This window comes from Sesamum indicum, linkage group LG4 (assembly GCF_026168435.1).
Source record: "Sesamum indicum cultivar Baizhima isolate 11 linkage group LG4, ASM2616843v1, whole genome shotgun sequence".
NCBI lineage: Eukaryota > Viridiplantae > Streptophyta > Magnoliopsida > Lamiales > Pedaliaceae > Sesamum > Sesamum indicum.
The window spans coordinates 20,596,768-20,609,119 of NC_142660.1; the positions used below are offsets into that span (position 1 = coordinate 20,596,768).

Sequence of the window (12,352 nt, forward strand, 5' to 3'; positions counted from 1 at the left end):
AAGAATAAGTGCCTTTGCGTCTCATTCGTGCCTTCATCACATAGAACACATGCGCCTAGGTAAGAGAACCATGGTTTATCAGCCGTCAAAAGCTTCCCTAATATAGCAAGCCATAGAATATAATTATGCCTAGGGATCTTGAGGGAACTCAAGAGTAGTGAAGACCAACCTACCGTAAGTCCTGGAGGGACCAGTGACCGGTATAGAGATGTGGGTGTAGGACTACTATTTTCATACCGTCAAATGATGCGATCAACACCGAAATAAATTCGAGGCAGTGACTGTAGAATCTCCAACCACTTAATCTCTATAATGAGGGGCCATTGCCATTGCCCCTCTATGATAACGCTGTTGAGCTCCCAAGCTTAGGGAGTGGCGGTCTATGGGAAAATCTAGCAATGAGAGGCCCAAGATGGTGCTAAGGATCTCGCCAAAGATAGAACGTAGCCCCATTACCAACCTGAAAGTCCATCATCGGCTGAATAAGGGATCGTATACGAAGTAGTTTCCACTAACCCCACGATCCCCCACGGTCTGGAACTGCCCAAATAGATGTATTTCGCAACCGCCCATGATAGAGGCACTCCACCCAAATAGACGTCCTATCACACCTTATAACGTCACAGAGCATCTTACATATTAAAGCCCGATTTAAGGTAGCAATGTCTCCTAAGCCCTGCCCACCTTCCGATTACGGCTTACATATATCTTGTCATGCTACTTTAGTATAGCCCCTAGTTGTCCCCCCTTTCCACAAGAACGCTCGAAGTCTCTTCTCAATCTCTCTTATAACACCTTTAGGCAATAGGAACGCTGAGGCCTAGTAAATTTTCAATGTCATAAGGACAAATTTGATGATCTAAATCCTCCCAGCATAGGACAACGCCAGACCTTTCCCATCCTTTAATCCGTAATGGCTGACAATCTCTTATCAATAATCGAGATGAGAGGAGCGGAAGTCCCAAGTATCTCATCGGTAACTGCCCTTCCTGGAATCCCAGCATCGCCAACAACTATTCTCGAATCCCATGTACCGAGCGAGAGATAATAAGGTGACTCTTATGTGCATTGAGCCGTAGCCCTAACCAAGATGCGAACATATCTAGGCTCTGTTTGAAGACCCCTATAGATATCATATTAGTTGTACAAAATAGCAGCAAATCATCTGCAAAACCAAGATGAAAAAGTCGAGCAGGAGCACATTTCCAATCGAATGAAAAACGCCAATCCTATTCAATCAACTGTAGGAATAAAAGATGTAACGCCTCCATCATAAGAATAAATAGGTAAGGCGACATGGGATTACCTTGCCTTAACCCTCGTGAGCCCGCAAAAAATCCATGGGGTTTCCCATTCAGACCCACCGAGAATGAGGGTGTTGTTACACACTCTTCTATCCACTGAATAAATTGTGCTGAAAATCCAAACATGTGCAAAACTGCTAGTAGAAAGTCTCATTCCATTGTGTCATAGGCTTTTCGAATATCCACCTTAAGGGCTAGGTGGGAAAAGCACCTGGTTATACCCTGTAAATAGTTCCTGTGCAAGCATAATATTGTCGCCTATACTACGACCAGGAACAAAAGCAGCCTGACAAGGGCTGATTAATTTATCCAACACCCTACTCAACTTTTGAACAATAATTTTAGCAATCACCTTATACAGCATGTTACAACATGATATAGGACGAAAATTCGTGACCACCTTAGGGGAGTGTACCTTAGGTATAAGTGCCAGCAGCGTGGTGTTGATTTGCTTAAGCATCTTCCCCGTAGCAAAGAAATCCAATATCGCTTCCGTTACTTGAGGATCCACAATTGGCCAATAATTTTCATAAAGTTCCCAAAAAATAATAATAAAAAAAATAAAAAAGAGAAAAAATAAAATACAAAAGCAAAGACTTTGATGAAGGTGAAATGGCTAGGACAAAGCTTGCTATCTTCATTCATTAAATTACTCATTAATTAAAAACTAAATTATCTTTGACTTCTATTAATTGTCAGATTAACTAAAATTATTTATTTAATTATTAATGATTGATTAACTGATTAATCAATTTGGTAAATTTAGTTATATATAGCCAACTAAACCTTAATTTATTAGCTAAGGATAATATAATTAATTAGTTAAATCAATTTATTTAATTATGTTTAGCTGAATATATTGGGTTGTAGTAAATGCTTAATTAGTGAAGACTAGATGTTTGTTAGTTTTGTAATTTATTCATTAATTTATACTGATCAGTATTATTTATGAACATTTGAACTATTAATTTGGTTTCTAGTTAATAAAAAAGGATTAGTCAATAACTCATTTAATAAAATTAGACATTTATTAAGTAAAAATAAGAATATCGTATTTTACTTTACAGTGATTTAGGTGTAATTATACTACACTTCATGTGGGTACAGTGTAATTATTCAAAATTTAGTTAAAATAAAGATATAATTACACTTCCCTCTCTTGAGGTTTAGTGTAATTACATGTAAACCACCTGTGGTTTGAAAAATTACATTTAGAACACTCAAGGTTTGCTTTCATTTAACAAATAGATCCCTCAGTTAATTAAAATTTACAAAATTTATTGATATCAACAAAAAAGTTGAATGAATATTGATATTTACTCTTGATTGACTTATTATCGATTTATTGAAAGTGAAACAAATTTTATTCCGACTAAACTACAATAATAATGGTGACAATCTACCACTTCACGTGCATTAACCTGTGAAGATGTATAAGAGTAATTTATTCATAAAAAGATTTATTTAAATTATAATAAATTAGTAATAAGTCAATTAAGGGTAAATATGAATATTTGTCCAATTTTTTTTTGTTAATATCAATAAATTACGTGAATTTTATAATAAAGATACTTAATTATTAAATAAAAACAAAATTCAAAAATATAAAATATAATATGTCAAATTATAAAAAATTTAAATATAATTACACTGAATCTTAAGGGATGGGATTGTAATTAGGGAAAATTGCATAATACCCCCTGTGTTATACTAAAATTGCACAAAACTTATTGTGTTAAATAAATAGCCATAAAAGATCTTGTGAATTTTGAAACCCTGCAAAAAAGACCCCCTCCGTCCAAAATTGATGGAAGGTACTGTACGAGGTGGAAATGAGAGTAGGACTTTTTTTTTTATCCTATTTCAGCTTTTTTGGCAGTGCAATTGTCCAAAATACCCTTCTCCTTCATTATATATATAACTTAACATCCCCTCACAAACATACTACAAAAATAGGATTTTAAGTGAGCAAATTTTCAATTTGTCCCTTTTGTTTGAATATAAATAAAAATCATATATTATAAATTAAATTAAATTATTATTTAATTTAATATATTTTCATATTTATTTATAAAATATACCAAATCAATATAACAATCCTACAATTATATGAGATTTTTTAACTTTTATAAAATGTTATATTATTAACCAAATTAAACTATTATTTAATTTAAATGTATTTTAATATTTATTTATAAAATATACTAAATAAATATAAAAATACCTAAAATTTATATCAATTTTTTTAACTTATATAAAATATTATATTATAGCTATTAATATATATTTAAATTAAGCATTTACTATTTTTTATTATTTTAAAATTTTATTAAATTAAATACTTTACTAAATTATTATTTGATTTAAATATATTTTAATGTTTTTTTTATAAAATATACTAAATAAATACAAAAATACTTAAAAATTATATCAATTTTTTTGACTTATATAAAATATTATATTTGAATTATTAATATATATTTAAATTAAACATTTAAAAATTTTTATTATTTTTAAATTCTATTAAATTAATTAATTTTAATTAATTTTTATTTATTAATTCTTCTCCGTCGTCTTCTCCAACGCCGATGAGTCGCCGGCGGTGATAAAAATGGGCAATCCTGGTCTCTTTGGAATCGTCTCGACGAGAGGAGTCAAACGGTGGTAATTTCAGGCCGTGATTCGTCAAGGCGGCGGCGAATCAACGCAACAAACATCACGGCAAAAATAAATTTAAAAGTTTTGGATCTCACCAAAAACTTGATGAAAATGAGCAAGGATGGTCTCGTTTGAATCTTCACGTCGAGGCGAGTCTATTGGTGGTGGTCCCAGGACAGAATTCATCCGGACGACGACGAATTGAAGCCAAGAAGCTTTGACGGTCGTGCTCGAAGCCCAGTCTTTCCAGTCAATGAAAGTTCAAATTGATGGTATGGATATGTTCGTCTTGAGGAGAGGATTCCAATGATATAAGCCATGGTTGGAAATTCTTTCAGACAATGGCGGAATCATAGAAAGAAGATTCGAAAAGAAATAGTATATATAATATATATACTATATATATAATGTATATACTATATATATAATGTATATATAAATAATATAAATAAAAATATATTTAAATTACTTAAAATCTGGACCGTTTATTTTTTATATTCAAATATCAATGGTTGTTATGAAACGGGTATAACGGTCAATTTAGCAAAAATTTAACACCGTTAGGATTCATCTAACGAAATGGGAGAGTATGCAACAATTTAGAAAACATTAGGGGTATTTTTGCCTATTCTTTTAATACAGGGAATTTTTAATTAAATTTTGAAAAAACAGAGGGATTTTATGCAATTTTCCCTTGTAATTATCGAAACAAAATGGTTTGAAATTTTGGTTTAAAGTTTAAACAATTAGAAAAAGAATAAGTTAAGACGTGAACAGAGCCACAGCGCTGAGGATTCCTTCTCTTGTCCGTTAGTAGTTGGGATCCTGATACTACTATTGTCACTCCAATTTTCCTATCACCAGATCAGCGTATCCTTTGGTGAAATGCAACGTGCTGTAAAAGTTGTACATTTTTTGTGGAACTGAAAAAACTTCTCTACCACACTGCTTGCTGGCAGTCTTTAGAAGACACTTCACTTCCCACATTATCATCACACACCGCCTCTCTCTCTCCTAACTCTCTCTCTCTCGGAACAATGGCTGCCACCCTTTCTTTCCACCAATTCTCACCCCAGGCCGGTCGACGAACCAAAGATTTCAGAAGAAAATTCAGCCCCGCTGTTAACTTGAAGTTCAATGGTAGAGTCCATGAAGCACTGTGTACGGCTGGTTGCTTTTCTTGTTTCCTGTGTTGAATTTTTTTGGTTTTGTAACATGTGGTGCAGGGAATAGTGTGGTTAGCTGCTCGTATTCGAGTAATGGGAGCGGAGGGCCCAAAGACGACGGCATAAAGGATGTGGAGAGGCTTGTGGAAGAGAAGCGTCGGGCTGAGCTGTCCGCCCGTATCGCCTCCGGTGAATTCACCGTTGAGAAATCTAGGTAAAGAATGTGGATGTCAGGGTTGTGCGGTGTGCTTTATCTGTCGTCCGTTAGGGGGTGGACCGTAGAAAAGATTGAAAAGAATGAAGAAAAGAAAAACTGAAAATTGGGTTTGTAATGTGTATGCAGCTTGTACTATGAAAGTTAGAATTTTTTTCACCGTTTTGAGAGCCTGATTTTAGTGAAATTTGTGCATTTTCTTGGAGTGTTTTTTTGCCAATGTGGACAGGATCAATGCAAACCAAGAATCGGCTCTTGGGATTACTATTAATTTTGTTTTCGATGTAATGATTTACTTCACAGTGTCTGCAGCCATGATGTTTTCTTTTCGTTTGTGATTATATGCATGTTTTGTTGCCGATGGTAGCTTTCAATCACAGCTGAAAGATGGTTTACTGAAATTGGGTTTGCCCAAAGAGGTACTTGAGTTCATATTTAATCTCACCACTGGTTCAGAGGACCATTTAAAGATTCCAGAGGCAAAGGGTTCGATCAATGCCATAAAAAATGAACCCTTCTTCATCCCATTGTACGAGCTCTACCTAACTTATGGTGGAATTTTTCGGCTAACATTTGGTCCAAAGGTTAGCTTTCCGTCCTTTGATGTGGCTCCGATCCCTCCAAAGTTATTGTGCTATGTTGAATAACTATTTTGGGGTTCTTTTGTAGTCGTTTTTGATAGTTTCAGATCCTTCAATCGCAAAACATATATTGAAAGACAATCCAAAAACTTATTCAAAGGTATATCAGTTGCAGAATTAGATAAGCTTACTTCATATTGTGAATCATTTTGTAAGTTGAATTTATTCGAGACACTTTTAAGATCAACTTCTTTGGTTTGGTGCCAGGGCATTTTGGCTGAAATTTTGGATTTTGTAATGGGGAAAGGACTTATACCTGCTGATGGGGAAATATGGCGTGTTAGGCGACGTGCTATAGTCCCTGCACTGCATCAGAAGGTAGTTCTTATCTCTTATCTAGATGCAGGACCCTTCTTGTTATGCTACTGATATCGGTTCACAATGCTACTTTTAGTTTGTGGCTGCAATGTTTAGCCTTTTTGGCGAAGCAACAGATAGACTGTGTAAGAAGCTTGATGCTGCTGCATCTGATGGTGAGGATGTGGAGATGGAGTCTCTTTTTTCCCGTTTGACATTAGATATCATTGGGAAAGCTGTATTCAATTATGACTTCGACTCTTTAAAACTTGACACTGGAATTGTAGAGGTATCGTCTTCGACTTCATCTTCATTTTCAGTTATCAATTAATACTACTAAAGAATTCCCTTGCAACTATTTTATGTTAAAGTGGCTATTATAGTTTGTTGTTCCTGGAGCAGGCTGTGTACACTGTGTTGCGAGAAGCAGAAGACAGAAGTGTTGCACCGATTCCGTTTTGGGAGATTCCTATATGGAAAGATATTTCCCCAAAGCTGAAGAAAGTTAACGCAGCTCTCAAGCTGGTCAATGAAACGCTTGATGATCTGATCGCAATCTGTAAGGTGAGCAGAATCACATTTTTTTGCTTTTCCAATTTATGTGGAATTGTATGAGATGTATGCCTCGACATAATATCCCTCTTATTGGTCTATTCTCATTGTATTTGCAGAAAATGGTAGACGAAGAAGAACTTCAGTTTCATGAGGAATACATGAATGAACAAGACCCTAGTATTTTGCATTTCCTATTAGCATCTGGTGATGATGTATGACTATCAGTTCTGTTATCTGCATATATCTATTGAACAATGAATTTTCTGGTAAGGTCCTCATACAATAATATATAGGTTTCGAGCAAACAACTCCGTGATGATCTAATGACATTGCTCATAGCTGGACACGAGACGTCTGCTGCTGTGCTGACATGGACCTTTTATCTTCTTTCACAGGTAATCAGCATGACTTTGGCATTTCATTCCTCAGACATTCTGTCCTTATTTAATTTCAGTGGTTTTAATAGAAACTAAGTGATCAATTTACATGTCTTGTTTCTTATGCTCATTGCCACACTGTAAAAAATATACAAGAGTATGCGACTTCATCCTTCTGGTAATACTGATTCACAACGAAAACAGAAAGTTCTGTCCACTATTTTATGTCATTAAATATTGTTGATCATATAATTCTGACTCTATATTTTTCTCTTACATTTTCATAACTGGCAGGAGCCTAGTGTCATGGCGAAGCTTCAAAATGAGGTTTATTAAGATACTTTTTTGGTTCCACCTCAATGACATTCAAACACTCATTTGAACAGAACCATTGTGATTAATTTATTATCTTTTAACCTGCTGTTTAGGTTGACTCAGTTCTCGGTGATAGATTTCCGACCGTTGAAGACATGAAGAAGCTCAAATATACAACTAGAGTAATTAATGAAGTGAGCAAATGTCCATACAACTTACATACTGATGCAGTATGCATATCTCTGGTTTAATGTCTTTTTTTTTCCTTTTACCTTTTTTACAGTCATTGAGACTCTACCCACAACCGCCTGTTTTGATCCGCCGATCTCTTGACAATGATGTACTCGGAAAGTACCCAATAAAAAGGTTCATTCTGAAATTACCACTAAAGACTGCAATGTATCCGGTTTCTGAATTCTCATTATTTGACCCGTACACAAATTGAATTATCCGTCAACTGTGTAAACGTGCAAGGATTATGGTTAGCTTACCCGATAGTGATTGAAAGATTAAAGGATTTAGTGTTTTTGAATTATAATTGAATAAGCTGCCGTATATATTAGAAAGACCTCACCCCCTTCTAATACTGAATTTGGTTTCGCAGGGGTGAAGACATTTTCATTTCTGTCTGGAATCTGCATCGCTGCCCTAATCACTGGGAAGACGCCGAAAAATTCAATCCTGAAAGGTGGCCTTTAGATGGTCCAAATCCGAACGAGACTAACCAGAATTTCAGGTCTGAATCCTCAGCTGCCAATTACTAGTAGTTCTAAAGCACTCTCATAGCTCTTTCATAGTAGTTGTTATGTTTCATTTTTCACCAATGGAGAAGCTAAGATTCAACTAATAAATCCCTAGTCGAACACGGAGTACTACTAAAACACTCTCTTGCAGAGATATCAATCAGGTGTCAAACCACTATAAGAAATTGAATTTTTATGGAAATTCATTTCCGACTGATTCCAAACGCTTCGTATAAGCTAATGTGATAAACTCCAACACGTTGCTGCTACAGTTACTTGCCCTTTGGAGGAGGACCAAGAAAATGCATCGGCGACATGTTTGCTTCATTTGAGGTAAATTTCTTTAAGTTAACCTTGTTGGATTATTGAGTCATCCTTTAGCTGGTCGTCTCGAAATTCTTTGTCGAGTATTTCAGACGCCAATCTACTCCGCTAAATTTATAGATTATTTGATGTGAATTTGATGATGTTGAATTGTTGGTATGCCAACTGCTTCTCATGTCATAATGTCGAAAAAATGACAATCTTTTATCTCTGATTCGCAGACTGCTGTAGCAGTAGCAATGCTTATTCGTAGATTTGACTTCCAACTGGCCCTGGGAGCACCTCCTGTAAGTAATCTGTTTCTGCTGTTATTCTTACAAATTGGAAACAAAAATATAATGCATGTAGAGAAACAAGTGAAAATCAAAACACAAAAACACACAGATGCATGCAGTTCAGAGATAAATTGCTTCTACGGCCATGACTGTTCAAAATTTCTCTTACTCGGATAAATAACCTTAAGATATTATAGTCATAGTAGATGACATCCCACCAATCGTATATAACACATGCTCCTGAAAAATATTGTCAAATTGAAAATGGCCGTGACCGAGACTTGTATCTGTGACAGTTGAGCAAAGTGTACCATTTTTTATTACTCCAACATCCTCTACTCGTGTTCGTTGCTTTTGCTTTTCCTAGTAACAATAGTATGTAAACTGTTGTCGGATATACGGTTGCTGCTCCACAGGTCAACATGACTACAGGGGCAACGATTCACACAACAGAAGGCTTGAAGATGACGGTCACACCAAGGAGACGACCTCCTATCATTCCAAACCTGGAAATTCCGACTGTAAAAGCCGACTCATCACTAAGCATTCCGGAGGTGAAGACAGTCTCAGGCCAGAAAGATGAGGTCTCCTCTGCACTTCCCTAGTTACCTGGTATGGTCCCCCCATCATAATTATCGGAGAAAGAAAAGATACTAATAAGGGGCCTACAACTATGTCCTAATATGTAACATATCAGACGAAGAACGAAAAGGGTGTCGTCTTCTTGCTCCGGCCGTTGTGTTAGTTTCCTTCTATTCTTGAAATGTATATAGAGGTCTCTGCGTTCATGTGTGTTGAGAGTTCTCTCCTACTCAACCATCTTCAATTACCAGAAGCCGGAGACTTCAATAGTCTTTTGCTCCAAACAATAGTTCAATAGACATATGTAGCATATGGTTTGTGAATCAATACATTTCATCTCCCTTGAGTGATATAAACTGATTTATACAATAGGCCAAATTTCATACTTAGTCCATTATGTTTATTTTTATTTCACTTTTCACTTCTCATTTTACAAATATGTTGTTTTACTATTTCTGATTATTAAATATTTATGGAATTTAAATACTACTTTTTCAAAAAGAAAAAAATTGAAAAGGGTAATTATTTTCATAAGAAATATTTGTGACATCATTTGACAAAATAGTTCATTATTGGTACTCACTAACCTAATTTAATTTATATTTTTTTTGGACTCCTCGAGCTCTTATGAGATTTGGTATAATTACAAATACTTTCGGTTTGAAAAATTATTAATACTCTTTTAATTTTACCATTCGTCTAATAATTAACTCAATCTGTCAGTTTTCGTAAGGTTTTATCTATTTTTATAGTAAACTGACCAAAATGTTCATCCGGATTTTGAATTATAAGTTTATATTATTTATTTTTAATTTTTTTTTGAATTTTTTGTACAAACTAAGTAGATAAAATTTTTTTATAACTTTTGAAAATTTTCATTCAACAAGTCCGAATTTTTTTTAAATACAACGAGGGTAAAGTTGATAAATTTAAATCTTCACCCAATAATTACATAATTCTATGAAACATGAAGGAGGTATTTGTAATTTTTCAAACAATAAAGGATATTCATAATTATGTCAAATTCCATGAGAGCTCGTTGTAATTTATCCTTTTTCAAACCCATAACTTTTTGAAATAAATCTCGTACCATAATCTCCAATTCTAAAAAATTTATCAGAATTATGCGAATAGTTTAACATACAGTACATACTTTTTAGATCTATTTAAATATATATATATATATATATATTTCTGAAGCTAAATTTAAAATCCTCGTTGATAGAATATTATTTACTGTAAAGTAACTTTGTAAAATTTTCTTCCTATATAATGCTTTCATTAAAAAAAAAAAAAAGAAAAACATAAAAAAGGAGAGAATTATAAGGAACTTGAAAATTGTTTTATTTATTTTAGAAAAATATATCTAATTAAAAATTCGACTTTCACAACCGTTCGAATCATTAATGTTATTATTATTAAAAAAAAAGTATTATTTTTGGATCTACAAAAATAAATATCCTTATTCTCTATTATTTAATATTTAATGAAAAAGATACTATAATTTATAGTTTATAAATCTATGATGGTTTTTTTTTTATATATGTGCTCGTCTGAATCATTACCAAAACGATTTATTTTTTTATATTTTTTGCGTATGTGCCAACTTTATTATAAAATACGACTTATTTAAGTATGTAAGTTACAATTTATATTTCTACATTTTTGCATTGAAATTATTTACTTATTTTATTGAAATTTATCTTTTTCCTATAAATATCCATTACCAAAATCCTACGCTTATAAAAAGACAGTGTAAAATAATTTGCAGAGTTTAGGGAATTAATGCCAATTGAGAATTTTGTGAATTTCATAAATGCTTTAGAACCTAAATTTTGTGTACTTTGTGGGCATTTTGTACCGCCCAATAACTCAGTACTAGTTAGTTAACATATCAAATGCAATTAAATATTGCGATAATTACATTTACATCCTTCATCTATTGTTTTTTTACATAAATCATTCTTATCTTTTGAAAAATTATAGAAATTATTCCTGACAGCCTTCAAAATCCAAAAGTAAGCTTAGTTGACTGGGTTAACATTTAAAATTTTTTTTAAGGACATAAATGCCCTTATGGGTGTTTTGTAATTATCAAAAGGTAGAAGGGATCTCAAATTAATATTTATGAAGATGAGTAATATGGCCTCATATATTTTTTATTATTTATATCAAATTTTAATTTTTTAATTTTTTTATTAATTTTTTTTATTGAATCTCTATATAAAATTGCACCTTTTAATAATTAAAATATTCAATTAATAATAAATAAAATTAGTTAATAGATTATAAGTTTAAATTAAAAAATTATCACATCTTGTACAAATTATTTGAAAGTATTAAAATTAAAAGATTAGTTATTCTCTAGTTTTATTTATAATTAAGTTTTACTAAAATAAAAATTAAAAATAATTTATGTATTTGATATAAATCTAATTAAAATTGATAAAATAAATTAATTTATTTATTAAAAAGATATTTCAATAGAACGGGGGTTAGGGTGTGCATGGCTGTGTGGTTCAGGAAGAAGGAATTAATTTTTTAAAAATAAATAATTTAATAATTTCAAATATTTTTTATAAATAAATTATTTATTTTATTAATTCTAATATAATTTATATAAAATACACAAATTAATTTTAATTTTAATTTAGTGAAGTTTAGTTATAAATAAAAATAGAGGATACATAATCTTTTAGTTTTAATAATTTTACTAAGGGATAATTTATATATTAATTGAATAATTTAATATTTTAATTATTAAATGGTGTAATTTTATATAGAGATTCAATAAATAAAATTTAATATAATGTATTTAAATTAAAATTGATATAAATAATAAAGAAAATATATGGGGTCATATTACTCATCTTCATAAATATTACTTTGACACCCCTTCTA

General features: G+C 32.4%; 1 protein-coding gene across 2 annotated transcripts; it reads left to right on the forward strand.

Annotated features, from left to right (window-relative positions):
• The first annotated feature begins 4,919 nt into the window (after positions 1–4,919).
• On the forward strand, positions 4,920–9,840 carry CYP97A3 (cytochrome P450, family 97, subfamily A, polypeptide 3). Of its 2 annotated transcripts, XM_011078786.3 has the most exons (16): positions 4,924–5,102; positions 5,189–5,342; positions 5,710–5,926; positions 6,012–6,083; positions 6,191–6,301; positions 6,378–6,569; positions 6,683–6,844; positions 6,952–7,047; positions 7,129–7,230; positions 7,507–7,539; positions 7,641–7,721; positions 7,811–7,893; positions 8,132–8,263; positions 8,543–8,603; positions 8,816–8,881; positions 9,286–9,840. In XM_011078786.3, the coding sequence occupies exons 1-16, from the start codon at positions 5,000–5,002 to the stop codon at positions 9,472–9,474; spliced, it is 1,854 nt and encodes a 617-aa protein (XP_011077088.1). In that variant the 5' UTR covers positions 4,924–4,999; the 3' UTR covers positions 9,475–9,840. The 2 variants fall into 2 exon arrangements, with proteins under 2 accessions (XP_088736073.1, XP_011077088.1); XM_088879947.1 differs by lacking the exons at positions 8,543–8,603; positions 8,816–8,881; positions 9,286–9,840 and adding an exon at positions 8,422–8,541 and having other exon boundaries at positions 4,920–5,102.
• The last annotated feature ends 2,512 nt before the right edge of the window (positions 9,841–12,352 follow it).